The sequence below is a fragment of the Schistocerca americana genome, chromosome 7, assembly GCF_021461395.2.
Source record: "Schistocerca americana isolate TAMUIC-IGC-003095 chromosome 7, iqSchAmer2.1, whole genome shotgun sequence".
Classification (NCBI taxonomy): Eukaryota; Metazoa; Arthropoda; class Insecta; order Orthoptera; family Acrididae; genus Schistocerca; species Schistocerca americana.
In genome coordinates this window covers 554,818,898-554,842,571 of record NC_060125.1, presented here as the reverse complement: position 1 = coordinate 554,842,571, position 23,674 = coordinate 554,818,898, and the positions used below count along the sequence as shown (strand labels likewise).

General features: G+C 38.3%; 2 protein-coding genes across 3 annotated transcripts in view; both read right to left on the bottom strand.

Annotated features, from left to right (window-relative positions):
• LOC124622060 overlaps positions 1–16,068 on the bottom strand; it is a 102,799-nt gene extending 86,731 nt beyond the window's left edge. Inside the window, exon 1 of one of the 2 annotated variants that reach the window (XM_047147633.1) lies at positions 15,979–16,068. The gene's annotated coding sequence lies outside the window, so the exon portion shown is untranslated. The other variant, XM_047147632.1, reaches the window with a different exon arrangement.
• A 4,745-nt stretch (positions 16,069–20,813) lies between these two features.
• On the bottom strand, positions 20,814–21,263 carry LOC124623086. Its single transcript, XM_047148877.1, has one exon. It carries the CDS (start codon positions 21,261–21,263, stop codon positions 20,814–20,816), a length of 450 nt encoding a protein of 149 aa, XP_047004833.1.
• Between the last annotated feature and the right edge of the window lie 2,411 nt (positions 21,264–23,674).

Here is a 23,674-nt window from a genome sequence, read left to right as displayed (position 1 = left end):
ATCACACCAAGTGTCCTGTTGATTGGGTAGTTGCAGTAGTGCAAATTGTAAAGTGAAATGTAATCCACTGGATTTGGTATAGTGGTGGTCAAGTATATTACATAACCATTTAGGTGGCAATTTTAACATCCTACCATGAACCTATGTGAGGTGACAGATACATAAAGCCAGGAAAAGCTACATATGTTTCTTGAAAATCAGCCAGGAATTTGGAACTATTTGAAGGGCAGCACAAATCAGGTGTCATTTTTACAACATTCGTACGTATTTTTTATCCAGAAAGGAGGTCAATGTGCACTGACAAGTGAGTTACATTTTTTAATTTGGTCCTATGCAAGGCTTTTTCTTTACATTTTCATGTTATTCACAGATGGCATCCTGCTGCGCTTATCACAAGATTCACTCTTTGAGTGGCCATATACTGCTGTTATTGATGTTACAAAAACACAGTCAACAGCACTATACACTGCTCTGTTCCTTTTGCAACAAGAACTATACTTCAATAGTGCAGAAATCAAAGCACATTTAGGTATAGCTCCATGTAACTTGCTCAATCACTGTACAAAGCGTCAATGCAAAATTGTACCCGTTGTGGTCTTTGAAAGGCCCTAGAACTGAAGGCATGCCACTGCCTTCTTCCAAGCTGCATATCTTGTGTGAACCAGATGCAAACAGTGTAGGTGATGAGTGGACAAAATGTTGTACATAGTTTTGGAACTAAAAAATAAATAAATAAAATAAAATATTCAAAATGTTAGCATCTTCTACAGTTGCATAGTCTAGTTGATTCTTATAGCAACAAGAAGGCTCTTGAGCTTATAGTCCCACCCATTCTCAATACTGTCATATCTCCTTATTCCACAGGACGGCATACAGGGACTGAAGGTACATAACTTGCAGGTGAACTGAATGCCACCGACTCTCCCTGCCCCATGCCATGACCTGGTTCAAAGTTAGGTACTTCATGGTTAAACACACCAACAAGGTCATTAGTTAGAAATCTGATCCACAATCACAAGAAAACATTGTAGTCAACCACCTATTATGAATAATAATATTTCTAAGTGGAGCACCGAATTTATCTTTAGTTTTGAGAAACATATACTTTTTTTCTGTGTTATAAACTGTCCCTTTTATGTCTCGCTGGGTTTGAACACAGGTAAATTATGTAAGTCATGTTTAAAGCCCCTCCCTCCTACAATTCTCCTGATTTGTAGATCACATCATGCAATAAAACTGTGCGCCCATATTTCATCACTACTGAGAAGCATTAGATGGACCTTGCCGTTGGTGGGGAGGCTGGCGTGCCTCAGTGATACAGATAGCCGAACCTTAGGTGCAACCACAACGGAGGGGTACCTGTTGAGAGGCCAGACAAACGTGTGATTCCTGAAGAGGGACAGCAGCCTTTTCAGTAGTTGCAGGGGCAACAGTCTGGATGATTGACTGATCTGGCCTTGTAACACTAACCAAAACAGCCTTGCTGTGCTGGTACTGCGAACGGCTGAAAGCAAGGGGAAACTACGGCCGTAATTTTTACCGAGGGCATGCAGCTTTACTGTATGATTAAATGATGATGGCGTCCTCTTGGGTAAAATACTCCGGAGGTAAAATAGTCCCCCATTCGGATCTCCGGGCGGGGACTACTCAAGAGGACGTTGTTATCAGGAGAAAAAAAACTGGCGTTCTATGGATCGGAGCATGGAATGTCAGATCCCTTAATCCCGCAAGTAGGTTAGAAAATTTAAAAAGGGATATGGATAGGTTAAAGTTAGATATAGTGAGAATTAGTGAAGTTCAGTGGCAGGAGGACCAAGACTTCTGGTCCGGTGAATTCAGGGTTATAAATACAAAATCAAATAGGAGTAATGCAGGAGTCGGTTTAATAATGAATAAAAAAATAGGAGTGCGCATGAGCTACTACAAACAGCATAGTGAACGCATTATTGTGGCCAAGATAGACACAAAACCCACGCCTACTGCAGTAGTACAAGTTTATATGCCAACTAGCTCTGCAGATGACAAAGAAATTGAAGAAATGTATGATGAAATAAAAGAAATTATTCAGGTAGTGAAGGGAGACGAAAATTTAATAGTCATGGGTGACTGGAATTCGGTAGTAGGAAAAGGGAGAGAAGGAAACATAGTAGGTGAATATGGATTGGGGCAAAGAAATGAAAGAGGAATTATGCACAGAGCACAAATTAATCATAGCTAACACTTGGTTCAAGAATCATAAAAGAAGGTTGTATACATGGAAGAAGCCTGGAGATACTAAAAGGTATCAGACAGATTACATAATGGTAAGACAGAGATTTAGGAACCAGGTTTTAAATTGTAAGACATTTCCAGGGGCAGATGTGGACTCTGATCACAATCTATTGGTTATTAACTGTATATTAAAACTGAAGAAACTGCAAAAAGGTGGGAATTTAAGGAGATGGGACCTGGATAAACTGAAAGAATCAGAGATTGTACAGAGTTTCAGGGAGAGCATAAGGGGACAATTGACAGGAATGGGGGAAAGAAATACAGTAGAAGAAGAATGGGTAGCTCTGAGAGATGAAGTAGTGAAGGCAGCAGAGGACCTAGTAGGTAAAAAGACGTGGGCCAGTAGAAATCCTTGGGCAGCAGAAGAAATACTGAATTTAATTGATAAAAGGAGAAAATATAAAAATGCAGTAAATGAAGCAGGCAAAAAGGAATACAAACGTCTCAAAAATGAGATCGACAGGAAGTGCAAAATGGCTAAGCAGGCATGGCTAGAGGACAAATGTAAGGATTTAGAGGGTTATCTCACTAGGGGTAAGATAGATACAGCCTACAGGAAAATTAAAGAGACCTTTGGAGAAAAGAGAACCACTTGTATGAATATCAAGAGCTCAGATGGAAACCCAGTTCTAAGCAAAGAAGGGAAAGCAGAAAGGTGGAGGGAGTATATAGAGGGCCTATACAAGGGCAATGTACTTGAGGACAATATTATGGAAATAGAAGAGGATGTAGATGATGCTGAAATGGGAGATAAGATACTGCGTGAAGAGTTTGACAGAGCACTGAAAGACCTGACTCGAAACAAGGCCCCGGGAGTAGGCAACATTCCATTAGAACTACTGACGGCCTTGGAAGAGCCAGTCCTGACAAAACTCTACCATCTGGTGAGCAAGATGTATGAGACAGGCGAAATACCCTCAGATTTCAAGAAGAATATAATAATCCCAATCCCAAAGAAAGCAGGTGCTGACAGATGTGAAAATTACCGAACAATCAGTTTGATAAGTCACGTATGCAAACTACTAACGTGTATTCTCTACAGACAAATGGAAAAACTGGTAGAAGCTGACCTCGGGGAAGATCAGTTTGGATTCCGTAGAAATATTGGAACACGTGAGGCAATACTGACCCTACAGCTTATCTTAGAAGCTAGATTAAGGAAAGGCAAACCTACGTTTCTAGCATTTGTAGACTTGGAGAAAGCTTTTGACAACGTTGACTGGAATACTCTCTTTCAAATTCTGAAGGTGGCAGTGGTAAAATACAGGGAGCGAAAGGCTATTTACAATTTGTACAGAAACCAGATGGCAGTTATATGAGTCGAGGTGCATGAAAGGGAAGCAGTGGTCGGGAAGGGAGTGAGACAGGGTTGTAGCCTCTCCCCGATGTTATTCAATCTGTATACTGAGCAAGCAGTAAAGGAAAGAAAAGAAAAATTCGGAGTAGGTATTAAAATCCATGGAGAAGAAATAAAAACTTTGAGGTTCGCTGATGACATTGTAATTCTGTCAGAGACAGCAAAGGACTTGGAAGAGCAGTTGAACGAAATGGACAGTGTCATGAAAGGAGGGTATAAGATGAACATCAACAAAAGCGAAACGAGGATAATGGAATGTAGTCGAATTAAGTCGGGTGATGCTGAGGGAATTAGATTAGGAAATGAGACACTTAAAGTAGTAAAGGAGTTTTGCTATTTGGGGGGCAAAATAACTGAGGATGGTCGAAGTAGAGAGGATATAAAATGCAGACTGGCAATGGCAAGGAAAGTGTTTCTGAAGAAGAGAAATTTGTTAACATCGAGTATTGATTTAAGTGTCAGGAAGTCGTTTCTGAAAGTATTTGTATGGAGTGTAGCCATGTATGGAAGTGAAACATGGATGATAACTAGTTTGGACAAGAAGAGAACAGAAGCTTTCGAAATGTGGTGCTACAGAAGAATGCTGAAGATTAGATGGGTAGATCACATAACTAATGAGGAGGTATGGAATAGGATTGGGCAGAAGAGGAGTTTGTGGCACAACTTGACAAGAAGAAGGGATCAGTTGGTAGAACATGTTCTGAGGCATCAAGGGGTCACCAATTTAGTATTGGAGGGCAGCTTGGAGGGTAAAAATCATAGGGGGAGACCAAGAGATGAATGCACTAAACAGATTCAGAAGGATGTAGGCTGCAGTAGGTACTGGGAGATGAAGAAGCTTGCACAGGATAGAGTAACATGGAGAGCTGCATCAAACCAGTCTCACGACTGAAGACCACAACATGATGTCTCCTTACAATAGTGGCCAAAACAATGGTACACCGTTGTGCAACAACACTTTCTACAATCCATAAGAATTTTATGTGAATTTACCACAAAAGCTTGAAGCTGTCCTGTTTTCTTATTGCTCCATTTTTCAGTTTGGGTCACACATTCTTAACAGCCATTCTATATGTATAAATGACAAACAGAAGAGATTCAAACCTAGAACTTCAAGCATACATTCTCCAGCACCCACTATGACAGCAGCTAATCTTTCATTTCACTGCGTTAACTCTGTTTTGATCTATCAAACAAAAATCAAGTGCTTCTTAGCAAATATTTACACACTAGCATCTGTGACTTAATGGATTATTTTAATTCTACTCATATAACAGTAACTTTCCTCACCAACAGGGGTCTTGTCAAATAAGAAGAAATTATGCAGAATCACACTTTTCAATCTTTACTATTGAAACTGTGTGAAAAATGTGACAGAGATGCATAAATGCTTAAGTGTCTTGCACTCAGTTGCATGTTGCAGGAGATTCTGCCGCAGTGACTAAAATTTTCTAGTGGTATCAGGACCAACCAAAGCAGTGTACAACACTAATGAGTGTACTCTTTGTGTGAACACCAGCAACAAAACAGGAGGTACTGCTGATGTTACAGCCAAGCCGTGTGCAAGGCTTGTGATGACAGTGATAGCAATGTGCCGTGTGGTTAATTTCTCCTTGCTGGAGGAAGAATACACAATAATAACGAAAAATAACAACAAGTACACACTGTCCCTCAAACAGTTAAAAATTATTGGATGTTGTTCCAAAAATAAACTTCACTTGGTCAAGTTACGTGTATGCCAAGCACCTCTTGTGTATCCTTGGCAAGTTGCCAAAAATTTTATAAATGTACCACATAAGTTTTTACATATTGTAATTCACTTATATCAGTTACATTAGATAAATTAAGATATAACACCTATCTACCCAAATTGGGCTATGTCAATCAACAGAACCTTAGCTGTTCAAGAATGATAGTCTCTGTCTCAAAATGTTGGTTGCGGACACACAGTAATCTGTAGTGGCACCAAAGGTCTAGGCTAGTTTGGCAGGTGGTAATATCAATGTCAGCTGGCAAAGTAAACTTATGTGAATCTACACAGATTATAAAAATGTATGTATGCATATTCCACGTCTGCCCCCAACCACTCTCAACCAAACTTGGTACACATATCATTTACTATGTGGAAAGAAGCACTGTGTGGGTACAACCACCAATGTTCCACAGGGATGATTTGGGGGTGAAAACAGATTGAAATAGAAACATAACTCAGGAAAGTCTGGAGCAATTTCAAACAAATTTGGTGCATACACGACTCATTTTACGTATAAAATTGCTGTGGGAATATGATACCCCTACTCCCCTAGGGATGAGGATAAGAAGAGGGTGAAATGTAAAAATGTTATAAAATGACTTGTTGGTATTTGTTTCATGTATTTAGTTGACTTGGAATACTTTAAAAATATGAAGTACAAAATCTGTCTCTCTTATTTGTGTTGCTCAGTGTGTTAATGAAGTCACAAAAAGAGCACTACACTAAGCCAATAATTTTGTCAATGTGTTTTAGAACATACTATCATGCCACACCACTGAATAGCATGGATTGTGTGTGCAATATGGGTAAAACTGTGGGTAAGAAGGTAGTGCAAGATAAACACTTGCCAAATACACTTGCCTTATTAACACCAAAATCTCATAAAAAAGTTCAAATACATGCAGAAAGGAATTTCTGGCGAAAAATAATGTTCACTAATGTAATGGAACTGGTCAATACTCTTCTTTTTTTCATCAAATATCAGAGAACCTGATACACTATAATTTAGAAAACAATCAAAAGAGATAGATATTGCGATTTTTTTTAAAAATAATTTTGACGTAAATGTACATTGATGAAGCATAATGCTGGCATAAGATTAATACTCTTATAAGAAACATGATAATTTTTGTATTTCTAATGTACTCTTAGCCTAATGGAAATAACAACACTGCAATTAGACTCTGTATGGTTCTAAAGTGAGTGGTCAGGTCTGCTTGCTGATACATATACAGGGTGTTTATAAATGAATATCACGGTGTTAATGCTTTATAATATTTATTAAATTAAACTTACAGTTATAAATGATACGTCAAATGAAAGAGCAATTCAAACAGTTGTGTTTGGCACCAGTGCACATGCACAGCGTGCAATGTTTCCGCTGCAATTGATAGAACTTCTCTGTACCCAAGGGCTTGATAGGCCGCAAGGGGGCCAATGACAGGGCTTGTTTTGCATGGCCTCCACATTTACCCATCCTAATGCCATGCGATTTTTTCCTCTGGGGCTTCATCAAGGATAGTGTGTACATGCCTCCACTACCAGTAGACCTCCCTGAATTACGAAACCGGATTGAAGCAGCTGTTGCTACAATCACTGAAGACATGCTTATCAATCTTTGGGAAGAACTCGGCTATAGACTTTATGTGTGCCGTGTCACAAATGGTGCTCACATTGAACATTTATAAGGTTCTTGGCAAAACTGTTGGAGTTGCTCTTTCATTTGACATATCATTTATAACTGTAAGTTTAATATAATAAATATTATAAAGCATTGAAACCCCGATATTCATTTACAAAAACACCCTGTATAAGAAAACTGAGTTTAATTCACCTTAACACTAATCACTGGTTTATAATCGTTTAAATTGAATTAATGAACATCTGGGCAACAGTAATATCTCACACTATGAATCACATAAACTTCCAGGAAAAAACTTCACAAAATAAATCAAATTTTGTTTCATGTAAGTTTAAAGACATTTGCAAACTAACTAAATTCTAAGTGCAGATCACTTACAAATAACCATGGTAAGGTCTTAGGTTTCAGATTAGTTGCCTAACATGGAATATTCAAATTCCTCAAGTTGAAAATATTTCATAGTATTTCCTAGTGACACAAGAGACAATTGCTAGTCTGCAGCTCAGCACTTAGAAAAACTTTGACATACTTGAGACACGACCTATTGCCATTCATAAGTAATGCCTCTCCCAGGATTCAAAGCCAACTGCTCCATTTATCTGAATAATGTGGCCCGTGCAAGATAGCTGCCACCTATTTAACGCTATCACATCAGTGAACTTCTACAGAAGTCGGGAGGGACTGTGCCACTCAGCTGGTGAACTGCTGCACAAGTCAAGAGCCACCAATGCCACTCAGCTGGAGGACTGCTGTACCAGATTTACCTCTCTTGGTATTTCTCTGCTTCACTACACTCAGTTTTTGTGGAAGTTTGTCCTATGTGGCATCTAGTGGCTGTCTTGGAAGACTGTAGTTAACAACAGTATCACCAGATGACAGTTGTATTCAGTTTCAAAGTGCAGTTCACATAGTAGAAAGCACAGGTTCAAGAGAAAGATCACAGCAATATGTTAAAGAAGTAACTCTCATTAAATTACATCATATGAATGGATCACCAACTTCTACTTCTGAAATTAAGAGAGTCACACATTCTCTCAAGAATAAAAGCTGTTCTGGTTTGGTTGTGTTTCAGATAGAGTACTAAAGATTTGTTCCCATGTAATAAGTCCAGTACTGTCAGAAATATGTAATGCACCATCAAGTCAAGGCATTTTTCCAGAGAGACTAAAATATGCCATTGTTAAACCCCTCTTTAAGAAAAGTGATAAGAGAAATGTCAGTAACTATCAACCTATTTCACGGCTGACATTTTCCAAAATCTTCGAAAAGGTGATGTATTCTAGAATAGTATCTCACCTAGGCAACAATATCCTCAGCAAATCACAGTTTAGGTTTCAGAAGGGTTGCTCTACTGGGAATGCCATTTACATGTTCACACACCAGATATTACAAGCATTAAATAACAAAATAGCACCAGTAGGTATTTCCTGTGACCTACCCAAGGCATTTGATTGTGTGAATCATAGTATACTCATAGATAAACTGAAGTTTTATGGGATTGATGGTATAGACAACCAATGGATCATGCCATATTTAACCAAATGAATGTAGAAAATTGTACTTAGTAGTAATTCAATACACAGAATCCAGGGACATAATTTTGACTGGGGAGAAATCACGTATGGGGTTCCCCAAGACTCCATTCTTAGGTCCACTACTGTTTCTCATATATGTAAATGGTCTACCATCTAATGTACGACACGCAGAATTAGTTCTTTTTGCAGATGACATCAGTAGTGTAATCACTCCCAGTATACATACAGAAATGGAAGAAACTGTGAATAAAGTTCTCAAAAGTATCGTTGATGGGTTTTCTGGGAATGGTCTCACCCTGAATTTCACAAAGACACATAATACTCACTTCTGCACCTCTAGGGGTACTGCACCAGTGATAAGTGTAACACTTGATGATGAAATAATACATAGGGTGGAAACTTCCAATTTCTTAGGTGTCCATATTGATGTGAATTTAAAATTGAAAAAACTCATTCTGTTACTTCTAGAACAACTTAGTTCGGCCACATTTCCACTTAGAATCATAGCAAATTTTGGGGAGAGAGAAATCAGTCAGTTGACGTATTTTGCTTATTTTCATTCAATAAGGTCTTCATTGCCCAATAAATTGCTGTAAGAATAATATGTGGCGTTCATCCACGATCATCTTGTAGACATCTGTTTAAGGGGTTGAGCATTCCGACTACTACTTCACAGTATATTTATTCCCTCATGAAGTTTGTTGTGAATAATCCACCACAGTTCGAAAGGAACAATGAGGTACATAATTACAATACTAGAAGAAAAAATGGCATTCATTACTCAACATTGCGGTTGTCTTTAGCAAAGAAAGGAATGCACAATGCTGCAACAAAAATTTTTGACCACTTATCCAGTGATATAAAATGTCTAACAGACAGCTAGATAAAATTTGAAAATAAATTGAAAAAGTTTCTCCTTGATAGCTCCTTCTATTCTAGATTAGATTAGATAGAGATTAGATTAGTTTTCGTTCCATAGATCCGTGCTGAGGAAATCCTCATGGATGTGGAACATGTCAATTTTTTTTTTTAAGCTGAAATAACAATACTAATAGTATGAATATATACAATACATCATTTGTTTCTATTAAAAAATTCGTCAATGGAGTAGAAGGAGTTGGCCACTAGTAAGTCTTTTAGGCTCCTTTTAAACTTTATTTGTAACAAAATTTTTTATGTTTGCCGGCAAATTATTGAAGATGAGTGTTCCTGAGTAGTGGACCCCTTTTTGAACTAAAGTAAGTGCTTTTAAGTCCTTGTGCAGATCATTTTTGTTCCTGGTATTGTATGTATGAACTGAGCTGTTTGTTGGAAAAAGAGATATACTATTTAGGACAAATTTCATTAAGGAGTAAATATACTGAGAGGCAGTAGTTAGTATACCCAGTTCTTTGAAGAGGTTTCTACAGGACGTCCGTGAATTTACTCCACAAATAATACGTATTACACGCTTCTGGACTCTGAAAACTTTTGTTTGAATTGAAGAGTTACCCCAAAATATTATACCATATGACACTATGGAATGAAAATAGGTAAAGTATGCAAGCTTTTTCATTTTTATGTCGCCTATGTCTGCTAACACTCGAATTGCAAATACAGATTTGTTAAGGCGCTTCTGCAGTTCTGTGGTGTGCTCTTCCCAACTGAATTTATTATCAAGTTGTAATCCCAGGAATTTAAGACTGTCAACCTCTTCTATCTGCTCTTCTTCGTATTTTATGCATATGCTGGGTGGAAACCTCTTACAGGTTCTGAATTGCATATAGTGAGTCTTTTCGAAGTTTAATGTCAGTGAGTTGGCTTTAAACCATTTATTAATATCCATGAAAATATCATTAGCAGATCTTTCTAGAACTACACTTGACATACTATTTATTGCAATACTTGTGTCATCTGCAAACAAAACGAACTCTGCCTCTGGCAGTGTAACTGATGAGAGATCATTAATGTACACAAGAAAAAGCAATGGCCCTAAGATGGATCCTTGTGGGACACCACATGTAATTTCTTCCCATTCTGATGATGACTGATGACTTAATTCACTAGTCCCTTGCACGGACACCCTTTGTTTCCTGTTAGCAAGGTATGACTTGAACCATTTTGCAGCACTGCCCGTGACACCATAGAATTCTAATTTACTTAAAAAGATGTTGTGGTTCACACAATCAAATGCCTTTGACAAATCACAGAAAATACCTGCTGCTTGTAATTTGTTATTTAATGAATTAAGTACATTTTCACTGTAGGTGTAAATAGCCTTCTCGATATCAGAACCCTTCAGAAATCCAAACTCTGTTCTTGATAATATGTTATTTGTGGTCAGATGGTTGAGCAGCTGCCTGTACATTACTTTTTCTAAAATCTTTGAGAATGCTGGCAAAAGTGAAATCGGTCTGTAGTTTGATGGTATCTCTTTATCCCCTTTCTTGAATAGAGGCTTAACATCTGCATATTTTAGCCAGTCAGGAAATGTCCCAGTTATAATTGACTGGTTACACAAGTAACTTAGAATTGTACTAAACTCACAAGAACATGCCTTTATTAACTTTGTTGATATTTCATCATACCCACTAGAATGCTTTGTTTTTAAAGATTTTATTACAGACGTTATTTCTTTTGGTGAAGTGAGTGATATATTCCTGTCCTTGAAGCTATTTGTGAAGGCTAGTTTCAGATATTCAAGGGCATTATTTACTGATCCTGAAAGTCCCATTCTATCAGTAACAGATATAAAGTACTTGTTAAATAGATTTGCCACACTATGCCCCTCAGTTACTAATGTGTCATCTACCCTTAGTGCTATTTGGTCCTGTTCCTCTCTGGTTCTGCCTGTCTGCTCATTCACTATATCCCATATTGTTTTTATTTTGTTCCCTGACATTGCTATCTTCTTCTCGTAGTGCATTTGTCTAGACATCTGAATTACTTTTTTTAATGTTTTACAGTATTCCTTGTATTTAGCTAAATCATCAGCATTGGAGCTATTCTTAGTCGACAGATACATTTTCCTTTTTGTGTTACAGGAAATCTTTATTCCTTGTGTAATCCATGGTTTTTATTATAGACTTCTGTTTAATTTGAGTAACTTTTAGAGGAAAACAGTTTTCAAACATGGTACTGACATTGTTCATGAATGTGTTATATTTTTCATTCATGTCATGAGCACTATAAACATCTTTCCAGTTCATATCTTTGAGCAGTTTTCTAAAACTGCTCAATTTTTGGATGATTGACTACTCTCCTGTACTCAGATTTAGCAGTCTTGGTAATCTGCTTAGAATTTACATCTAAAACAAGGAGCTGCATGTCATAATCTGATAGTCCATTTATAACAGGTTTTATGATATGATTTTGTTCCTTTGATTTGTTTATAAAAATGTTATCAATGGCTGTCCTTGAGGATTTAGTGATCCTAGTTGGAAAGTTTACAGTGTGAGTTAGATTGAAAGACAACATTACTAACTGCAGTGAATGTTTATTGGAAGATTGCATTAGAAAATCTGTATTAAAGTCACCAGCAATCAAAATTTCTTTGTTTCTTCCTGTTAAATAACCCAAAAGAGCCTCTAGATGATCTAAGAATAGATTATAATTTCCTGCAGGTGCTCGGTAAATAGTTATTATTATATAGGATCTGTTATGGAACTCTACTTCTGTTGCACATGCTTCTAGATGCTGCTCCAAACAGAATTTATTAATGTCAATGTTCTTGAATTTATGGCAGTTTTTGATAAATGTGGCAACTCCTCCTCCATCCATATCTACTCTGCAGAAGTAGGAAGCTAGCTTAAATCCTTAAATGTCTAACACATCTATATCAGTGGTCACTTGATGTTCAGAGAGGCAGATTATGTCAATTTGGTTAGATGAATTCATTTCATCGATACAAATGAGTAGTTCATCAACTTTATTTCCAAGTCCCGGAATGTTCTGGTGTAATAAAGATAACTGATATTGCATACTAATGGGATTGTAACTGCTTTGGCGAAGATGAACTGGAAGTCTCTGATTACTTTCTGTTAAATACTGTTTAAATGGAGGCTGTATGATAAAATCTGACTCCTGTTCATCTGTTTTCTCAAACAGAGTGTGTCTGCCAATCTCTCTTAAAACTCGTTTTCTTTCCCCCTTCCCTATCCTAAAAAAGGCATCCCTCTGATACCTGTGACCACTGGTATTTTACCACTTGTGCCAGTGTCCCCCCTTAAGTTTTCTGCAATCAACCCAGACAGTTTTCCCTTCCCTTTCCTATTGAGGTGAAGGCCATGCCTAGTGTAGTCCCACCTATATATAGCATCTACAGGAATCAAACCAATATGGGACCCCTCATCCGTCCTAAGCAGCCACTCCAACTCCAAGTTCACCCTCCCTACGGAAGAGTTCAAATGAGGCCGATCATGGCGTCTCAACACAGACACAAATCCCACACTCGTACACTTCGTTGCTGATGCTATCTTCACCAGGTCACACTCTATGGAATATTCAGAGTCTCTGCCAATGCTATTTCCCGGACCACCCACTATAACCACGGCATCCTCCTTTGTGAAATCCTTGCATAAAGCACCTACATCCTCTGTTACCTGACCCTGATCTGCACTAGGCTTGAAAAAGTTTGTGACCTGGTACTCTGGACCTAGATTTTCCTGCAGTAGTTGGCCAACACCTCTACCAGGGGAACTACCTAACAACAGAACTTTCTTTCTCTTTACAAATTTCCCTACCTTTTTCAAGTCCTTGAAAGCTTGTTGTGCCCTTTATATCTTGTTTTCATTTTGGGGGAGGGGGGACGACGACGACGATGATAATAATAATAATAATAGTGTGATGTTTAGAGAACAATCTGATTTGCAATACGAGTGTAAAATGACTCGTTCCACATCATGGTGATTTATCATGGAAAATGATCCATGGAACATGAAAGTACGTAACTGACTTCTATGAAATACACCAATACATCACATACTATTTTGAACACTTGCACCTATTTTGAAAATATCCTTTTGATCTCTCCCAAAGAGTGTCTTGTTAGTTACTTTCAATCACAGAAGTGTTACAAAGCTGTTAATGTATTTAACATGATTTTTCAAGAACCATATCAGTTAAATGCAAGTTTTCAGATATCGATATCAAATCACTCATAATGAAGCAAAGAATACACCACACACTTATTACAGGGAAATGACTCAGTAGCAAAGTAAATTTTTTTTATCGTAAAAGGTGAACTCAATCTGAGTGATCAGTTATGAGTAAGAAGAACACAAACAAGCTAATAGTGTCTCCAAGGAAATGCAACTGACAGGATCCTTGACATGATAGTTCAAGTTATTGAAAATAAAAAGGCAATGCTAGTAAAAGATACATAGTAGACCTCTTCCATTTTTCATAGTTTATATATGATATACGGAGGTCACAATAACATCAAAATACTCCGAGACTTGTCCATTATTTATTACAGGATTTCTGGATGTACCTGGTAGTTTTAGGTTTTGTGACATAGCTGCATTACGGCACACACCTAAACAACAGGCTACACCACAGATCAACATATTATGTATCCCAACCTTTATTTGGTATTCGCCAACTCGCAACCATATTATCACCTCAGGCTAATCTACAAAACAGTCTGTCATCACAAGCAAGATTTCAGTGAAGGGGCGGGATGTCCTAGTATCACATTCTAGCCATGATGCTAATGTTAACCCATCCACTGAACGGTGACAAAGCTAAACACTATGTTTTGCAGGTCAAGTGCCCGCTCTATGTTTCAGCCTTCATTTATTTTTGATTTCATGTCTATCAACAACAGTAACACAAACTACATTTGAATGCACGCAATGTACCTGCTAAAATGTTCTCTTATCACTAGTCCATAGGTTGTAGGAAAACAAAAGTATGATATCAAAATAAAACTGGCATAGTCACTCAAGATATTTTTTCCCTTTCCGTTGAAACAAGTATACTTAAAATTACTAGCTGTAAATAACATTTAGGCAAATTGCAGATAATCTTGTTCTCAGTATTGCAACATGGTTCTTTTAACAGCCCTACTCCCTTCAAGACCTTTTTGCCCCCCACTAGTAGCAGCCACTGGTAAGGATACTCAATTTTTATCCACACTGGTGATACATGGTGTATTACCAAATATATAGTTCACATGTCAAGCTCCCAGCGTTTATTTTTTTTAATATAATGTATCCTTTATCAACAAACATTTCATTAAAAACGTTTATTATTTGCCCCTATCGCACTCTCCTGCCTACAATTTAATGCAGTTGCAGCCGTGGATAAATTGGGTACACTCTCAATCTTCTTAACGGCTAAAGTTCTTGCAAAAAAATTCGGTGCCCTTGCAAGGGAAAAAGACCTGTGAAATACATCTTCAACGTTCTAACAACACGTTTTCTCACTGCTATTAAAATGAAGGGATCTACGCTACATCCACGAACGTAAAATGATTAAAAATAACATTTGGTAATTCAGAGATTCAGCTTAAATTAAAAAGAAAACAAATAGTCATCCGAAGTTTATGATGTACATCAACACTGTTCGTCTAATTAATTTTTTGTTTCGCCAATAAAAAAGGCCTTACAATGGCAACAATGTTTTAAGAAAAACAGAAAATACCGAACTACAGGTTCCAATAATGTGTAAATTTATAAGTCAAAACAACGACTTCTCAAGCCTACGAAGGCACATTCTGTTGCCTTCAGATGTCGGGGAATTAATTTTGACATGTTTCAAATCTATCAAATTATTAAAAATAGCATCGTTATATGGAGCAATTAATACGACTTTGACGAGTATATTCTATAAAAATACAGCATTCGCATATGGTAACTAAATACCATCCCACAGACACATCATCTATCAGTTGTGCATCATAACAGTATGTTTTCCTAGACGCTGACATCGAAATGATGACAGGGAAACCTCTTTCAGTCTAATTCTTCTCATCAATCTCTCGCAAAACACCACATCTGAAAATGCTATGGTCACAAATACTATGCTCACCGGTTCAAAACAATGTTTATGTTACTTAACAATTTATCAACACACAATTGATGATATTTGTAGTCAAACAATTTCCAGATTACGTGTTTCTAGTTTCAGTTTACCTTTTCAACAAATGCTTTCCGCATTTCCAACTACTGTCACATTCTTTGTCCATCTCACTAACTACTTTAAGAAATGTTAAGGCACAACAATTTATTCTTCACGAGATTTCAGACATAATTCCTTCGATACCGAACATTAACATTTAGGTAAACGAAAATATAACATTACGCAAGGTCATTCCACCGCTATTGTCGCTAACTAAAACATAATCACAGTGTGCGGTATCATCACTATCCCTTCGACCATCACTCAATTCACTATCATGGATTGCCATGATGTGTTCAACTAATTCAAATATACAAACCAGAAGACGAAAGGCACAAATATCCGTCCCAGCTCCATCTCTTAGCTCAACCTCAATTGCCAACGAAATATTGAACAACTTAGTTCGGAAAAGCTTCGCATAGATAGCGCCACGATCCACTTGAGCGCGAAAGTTCGCTGTCAAAATGCGTTAATCAATACAGACGGACATGAAATCTTGACAATCCACCTTTCAACCTTAATACTACAAAGGAAAACTATACTGCTACATCTTACAGCTAATGCTTAACACAAAATCTGACTCATTTTCGCACTAAAGCAAACATTAAATTCTCCAGTTCGGAGAAACTCGTTCCATTACCAGCAGACTGGGAGTTGAAATCCAGATGAAATAAAATAAAGCGTAATTATTAGATTGTGGAAGGTGTAGCGGAAGGAATTATATGTCACATTTCCCTCACAGTGCTTTTGTATCTCTCTGAAAATTGTTAGCAACTATTTAAAATGGTACAGATAATGGCAGATCAGAAAGGAAGTAAGTCACGTAGCAGCTTCCACAAAAGAATACATTTTAACACATTGACTGCCACGTGAGTTAAATATAACTCACAGGAAGTGTTCTCTTCGGGCCACGTGAAGTAAATACAACTCACGGACATTTTTCAAATACAGCTCACGGACATTTTTCCATTTAAAGCACCGTGGTGCAGTTGTAACACAGGAGCGTGCTGTGACTCGGTGTTATAGTAGGTTATGGCCCCAGTAACAAATCATCTTCGTGGCCTACAGTTTTCAAGAGTAGTTATTGTAGTTCGTGCGTTATATATAACTAACCCCCCGCCTCATGAACCATGGACCTTGCCGTTGGTGGGGAGGCTTGCGTGCCTCAGTGATACAGATGGCCGTACCGTAGGTGCAACCACAACGGATGGGTATCTGTTGAGAGGCCAGACAAGCGTGTGGTTCCTTAAGAGGGGCAGCAGCCTTTTCAGTAGTTGCAAGGGCAGCAGTCTGGATGATTGACTGATCTGGCCTTGTAACACTAACCAAAACGGCCTTGCTGTGCTGGTACTGCGAACGGCTGAAAGCAAGGGGAAACTACGGCCGTAATTTTTCCCGAGGGCATGCAGCTTTACTGTATGATTAAATGATGATGGCGTCCTCTTGGGTAAAATATTCCGGAGGTAAAGTAGTCCCCCATCCGGACATCCTGGCGGGGACTACTCAAGAGGATGTTGTTATCATGAGAAAGAAAAAAAAATGGTTCAAATGTTTCTGAGCACTATGGGACTTAACTACTGAGGTCATCAGTCCCCTAGAACTTAGAACTACTTAAACCTAACTAACCTAAGGACATCACACACATCCATGCCCGAGGCAGGATTCGAACCTGCGACCGTAGCGGTCACGCGGTTCCAAACTGACGCGCTTAGAACCGCACGGCCACACGGGCCGGCGGAGAAAGAAAACTGGCGTTCTACGGATCGGAGCGTGGAATGTCAGATCCCTTAACCAGGCAGGTAGGATAAAAAATTTAAAAAGGGAAATGGATAGGTTAAAGTTAGATTAGTGGGAATTAGTGAAGTTCGGTGGCAGGAGGAACAAGACTTTTGGTCAGGTGAATACAGGGTTTAAATACAAAATCAAATAGGGGTAATGCAGGAGTCGGTTTAATAATGAATAAAAAAATAGGAGTGCCGGTAAGCTACTACAAACAGCATAGTGAATGCATAATAGTGGCCATGATAGACACGAAGCCCACACCTACTACAGTAGTACAAGTTTATATGCCAACTAGCTCTGCAGATGACGAAGAAATTGAAGAAATGTATGATGAAATAAAAGAAATTATTCAGATAGTGAAGGGAGGCGAAAATTTAATAGTCTTGGGTGACTGGAATTCGATAGTAGGAAGAGAAGGACACGTAGTAGGTGAATATGGATTGGGGGGAAGAAATGAAAGAGGAAGCCGCCTGGTAGAAATTTGCACAGAGCATAACTTAATCATAGCTAACACTTGGTTCAAGAATCATGAAAGAAGGTTGTATACTTGGAAGAAGCCTGGAAACTGGAAGGTCTCAGATAGATTATATAATGGTAAGACAGAGATCCAGGAACCAGGTTTTAACTTGTCAGACATTTCCAGCGGCAGATGTGGACTCTGATCACAATCTATTCGTCATGAACTGTAGATTAAAACTGAAGAAACTGCAAAAAAAAAAAAAAAATGGGAATTTAAGGAGATGGGACCTGGATAACCTAACTAAACCAGAGGTTGTACAGAGTTTCAAGGAGAATATAAGGGGAAAATTGACAGGAATGGGGGAAAGAAATACAGTAGAAGAAGAATGGGTAGCTCTGAGGTATGAAGTAGTGAAGGCAGCAGAGGATCAAGTACGTAAAGAGATGAGGGCGAGTAGAAATCCTCGGGTAACAGAAGAAATATCGAATTTAATTGATGAAAGGAGAAAATATAAAAACGCAATAAATGAAGCAGGCAAAAAGGAATACAAATGTCTCAAAAGTGTGATCGACAGGAAGTGCAAAATGGCTAAGCAGGCATGGCTAGAGGACAAGTGTAAGGATGTAGAGGCTTAATTCACTAGGGGTAAGATAGATACAGCCTACAGAAAAATTAAAGAGATCTTTGGAGAAAAGAGAACCACTTGTATGAATATCAAGAGCTCAGATGGAAACCCAGTTCTAAGCAAAGAAGGGAAAGCAGAAAGGTGGAATGAGTATATGAAGGGTCTACACAAGGGCGATGTATTTGAGGACAATATTATGGAAATGGAAGAGGATGTAGATGAAGATGAAATGGGAGATATCATACTGCGTGAAGAGTTTGATAGAGCACTGAAAGACCTGAGCCGAAACAAGGCCCCCGGAGTAGACAACATTCCACTGGAACTACTGACGGCCTTGGGAGAGCCAGTCCTGACATAACTCTACCATCTGGTGAGCAAGCTGTATGAGACAGGCGGAATACCCTCAAACTTCAAGAAGAATATATTAATTCCAATCCCAAAAAAGCAGGTGTCGACAGATGTGATCAGTTTAATAAGTCACAGCTGCAAAATGCTAACGCGAATTCTTTACAGACGAACGGAAAAACTGGTAGAAGCAGACCTCGGGAAAGATCAGTTTGGATTCCATAGAAATATTGGAACACGTGAGGCAATACTGACCTTACGACTCACCTTAGAAGAAAGATTAAGGAAAGGCAAACCTACGTTCCTAGTATTTGTAGACTTAGAGAAAGCTTTTGACAACGTTGACTGGAATACTCTCTTTCAAATTCTAAAGGTGCCAGGGGTAAAATACAGGGAGCGAAAGGCTATTTACAATTTGTACAGAAACCAGATGGCAGTTATAAGAGTTGAGGGGCATGAAAGGAAAGCAGAGGTTGGGAAGGGAGTGAGACAGGGTTGTAGCCTCTCCCCGATGTTATTCAATCTGTATACTGAGCAAGCAGTACAGAAAACAAAAGAAAAATTCGGAGTAGGTATTAAAATCCATGGAGAAGAAATAAAAACTTTGAGGTTCGCCGATGACATTGTAATTCTGTCAGAGACAGCAAAGGACTTGGAAGAGCAGTTGAACGGAATGGACAGTGTCTTGAAAGGAGAGTATAAGATGGACATCAACAAAAGGAAAACGAGGATAATGGAATGTAGTCGAATGAAGTCGGGTGATGCTGAGGGAATTAGATTATGAAATGAGACACTTAAAGTAGTAAATGAGTTTTGCTATTTGGGGAGCAAAATAACTGATGATGGTCGAAGTAGAGAGGATATAAAATGTAGACTGGCAATGGCAAGGAAAGCGTTTCTGAAGAAGAGAAATTTGTTAACATCGAGTATAGATTTAAGTGTCAGGAAGTCGTTTCTGAAAGTATTTGTATGGAGTGTAGCCATGTATGGAAGTGAAACGTGGACGATAAATAGTTGGGACAAGAAGAGGATTGAAGCTTTCGAAATGTCATGCTACAGAAGAATGCTGAAGATTAGATGGGTAGATCATATAACTAATGAGGAGGTATTGAATAGGGTTGGGGAGAAGAGAAGTTTGTGGCACAACTTGACTAGAAGAAGGGATCGGCTGGTAGGACATGTTCTGAGGCATCAAGGGATCACCAATTTAGTATTGGAGGGCAGCGAGGAGGGTAAAAATCTTAGAGGGAGACCAAAATATGAATACATTAAGCAGATTCAGAAGGATGTAGGTTGCAGTAGGTACTGGGAGATGAAGAAGCTTGTACAGGATAGAGCAGCATGGAGGGCTGCATCAAACCAGTATCAGGACTGAAGACCACAACAACAACAACAACAATATAACTCACATGACTCAGTCGTATTGGGCTTTCCTTCCTTTTATTATTTATTTATTGTTTAGTTTGACGTATTACTTACACAGTAGATGCAAATCACATACAGTTTCATTTACATTCTTCAACTCTAATTTCAACAACAATGAAATTGTTTCTCGAACACCTGTATGCACTGTGCTTTATGAAAAAACATTGTATGCAAAAATATGAGTCACAATTCTTACATTCCGATGCAGTTTGTTTGCATTCCTTGACAGCTTGCTCTCGTCCAAATTCATTCTTCATTTTTTCATAGGACACTGTACATCTACGTCTGGCTGCTCCCGCGTTCACAAGTGCACAAAATGCAGGTAACGCAGTGGCTTTGGTGAGAGATCTCTCAGGCTCATTGGCATCTTCTGTCTCACAATCACTTCCTCTTTGAATTCTGTGATTGAGAACTTCTTGTTGTTGATGTATCGGTAAATCACATGAGCATTTACCAGTGCTAACCCTGTCAACAATTCAATTGCAAGCTTCCTGTACCATTTCACATCCCGTATTAGTCAATGCGAGTACGACTTCATTCCATCAGAAAGATCTATAAAAGACTTTGATTGATTATAGTCAATTATCGTTGCTGTTTTTTTCTTTGTGCCCTTCCTGGTTTGAATTTCTGCTTCTTCTTCTCCATGAACAGCACACGACATCAGAACATCCCTCTTATCTTTCCATTTCAGTACTACTACACCTGTGCTACTTTCCTTTACTTTGCGTTCCCCGTTCTTTAGTTTTGCCTGTACAACATCTTGAGGATTCAGTTTTCTGTTTGATCTTACAGTACCAACTAAATGTGTTGATCGTTCAAGAAGCTCGAGTGCTAGATGAACACTTGTGTTAAAATTGTCTGTATATAAGATTCTGCCTTCATTTAGTAATCCACTCATAAAGCTCATAACAACAGAAGTGGCAAGAGGAACACCAGGATTCGCATTCTTCCCACAGTAAACTTTCATATTCCAGATGTAGCCATCGCTTAGACAAAGTTTGAACAATTTAGTTTCGAATTTATGGCGCTTATTCTTTATATACTGAATGATACTTAGTATTCCTCGAAATGGCACAAGTGTTTCTTCAATGCAAACTTCTTTCTCCGGCACGACTGCAACTTGAAATCTCTGCAGTAATTTATCAATAAGAGGTTGAATATTAAATAAGCGGTTTCCCAGTGGGCACTGATTGTTATCGGAAAATGCCACATACGTAAAAGCAGTTCAAAACGATTGCGTGACATAACATTTTTACATTGTTGTGATATTGCATATTTCTTGACCGATAATTTGGAATCCTCGGTTTTACATTTAGTGACATCCATAACAAAAATCCTAAAAATTGTTCAATTTCAGGTTTGCTGACATCAGTCCACTATTTCAGTCGTTAATTAACAGTTACTGAATGACTTTCTAAGACTTGTTTTGCGTACCATTTAGTTTGTTGAATCACATATTCTAAAATTTCATCAGTTCAAAATATTTGAAGAAATCGTATGGTGTCTTGCCTTTGAGATTTAGTGCAACAGAAGCATTTACACAAGAACTGGAATGAATAAATGTGAAGTTTTTCATATTTTTACCCGTAACTGGCCCCCAGACAATCTCATTAGAATTTTTTCTAAGTGTGTCATCTACAGAACTTTCTGATATTACACTTACTTCAATTGAACCTGAATCAACTGCAGTAGTTGTAGCACTTTGTTGCCTGGTTTTTACAGCTGTGAAGTCTGTTCCTTTGACTGAATGTGGACATAAAACTCTTCTTCCTACCTTCACTGATGTGATTCCATCATCAGAACTTTCGGTTTCGCTTCTGATCTCCTCTGGTAAAAATTCGTCTGAGCTATCACCAAATAAAGACACAGAATCTTCATCACTTATGGCCATAACTTCATCTAAAAGCTACTGTACATGCCTTTATTCATCTTCATAACTTCTACTCGACATTTTCTTCTGCCACAATATCACTTTGTTACAGAGCAAACAACAGTGAATAAAGACTGTAGCAACAATGCAGGAAAGCAATAATTGAACTGTACATTAATAATGCTCTGGAATGAAAAACTGACAGGAGTTCAAACTTTAAATTATTAGTGACATAGCAAATGACACACCTGGCACCTTTACGCTGGGGCCATGTGAATAATATGTAACTCACACAAAAAAAATTAGAAAAAGATACTAAAATGCCATATTTTCACTTTATTTGCACTTAACAAGTTTACTTGGAGCAAACTATAGCAGGATAGTGAAAAAAAGTAAATGGCCCCAAGGGGTCGGTAACCCAACTATACCATGGCAATCAATGAGTTAACTTAAAGTAATTTTCAAGCGACATTTCCAGTAAATAGAAGGTCAGAAATCACTCTGTTCGTTAATTCCAATGCCTGTAGGCATGCTGTGAGCACAAAACCCGAAACTTATTTTGGCCTGTGTAACGTAACCAAAGCTATCATTGTCGTCATCGGCAATACTGTCATTAAATGCCGCTTAAATGCAGCTTTACCACTGAGCTACCAATATTACATAAAGCCATAGTCACCAGTTATCCTCACTGTCATTTTCTCATCGTTGAATTCATATGCGCAACATTCGCAAAATCTGTTGTTGAAATTTGACACAAGTGCTGAATTTTGTCACTGGACCAACGTAGACTAAAAGAAGGCTTTTAATGATATCAGGGTTCCATCAAACACCCACATTGTTTATGTTCCTGGTCGTTAATTTCGTTAACTAGAGTAACATGCATCTCACTTTTCATGTCCTCCTCTTCCTGCTGTCCTCCCACAAGCAAATGTCTAATGGATAAGACTGGGCAAGCCAAAGCACTGGACCTAAATGTCCGATGCAGTAGCTTTGAAATGTGTTGTCCTGTAATTAACGCACATCCTAACTGAAGTTTGCTCGGACCCTATTGCACAGACCACACAACATGGCGAAATATTAGGGGAATAGGGCACATTTTCCAGCAATTTTGCAGCAGGTAGCTCAAAACTAGAAGTGTATTCTTCCATTCCGTCGTCATGCGACTATGCAGGAGTTAATCATGGATCATAATACGCCACTTTCATCCAAATTCATTTTGGTTATTATCCGCAACAACATTACAAGAATTATACATCTTCCTGTGAGTTTACGATTGCCATCACTTTTGAATGTGATCTATTTGGTGAAAAAAGTTTTACATTTGGGATACAACACATATTTTCCACAAAAGCTGTAATTCAATGCTAACGCTTCATAGGGCGCATGCTTACAGGAACACGTTGTATTGGCTCATCCTGGAAATCCCTCCTTGATGTCAGTTGCTACTATTACCCGTAGACTCCTTCATGCCAACGTGAATTGTACAAACACTGACAGTAAGTGCCTCA

What these genes read in the sequence shown, in the direction of transcription:
- LOC124623086 (XM_047148877.1), bottom strand. Translation starts at nt 21,263, where the DNA reads ATGAAAGTTTACTGTGGGAAGAATGCGAATCCTGGTGTTCCTCTTGCC.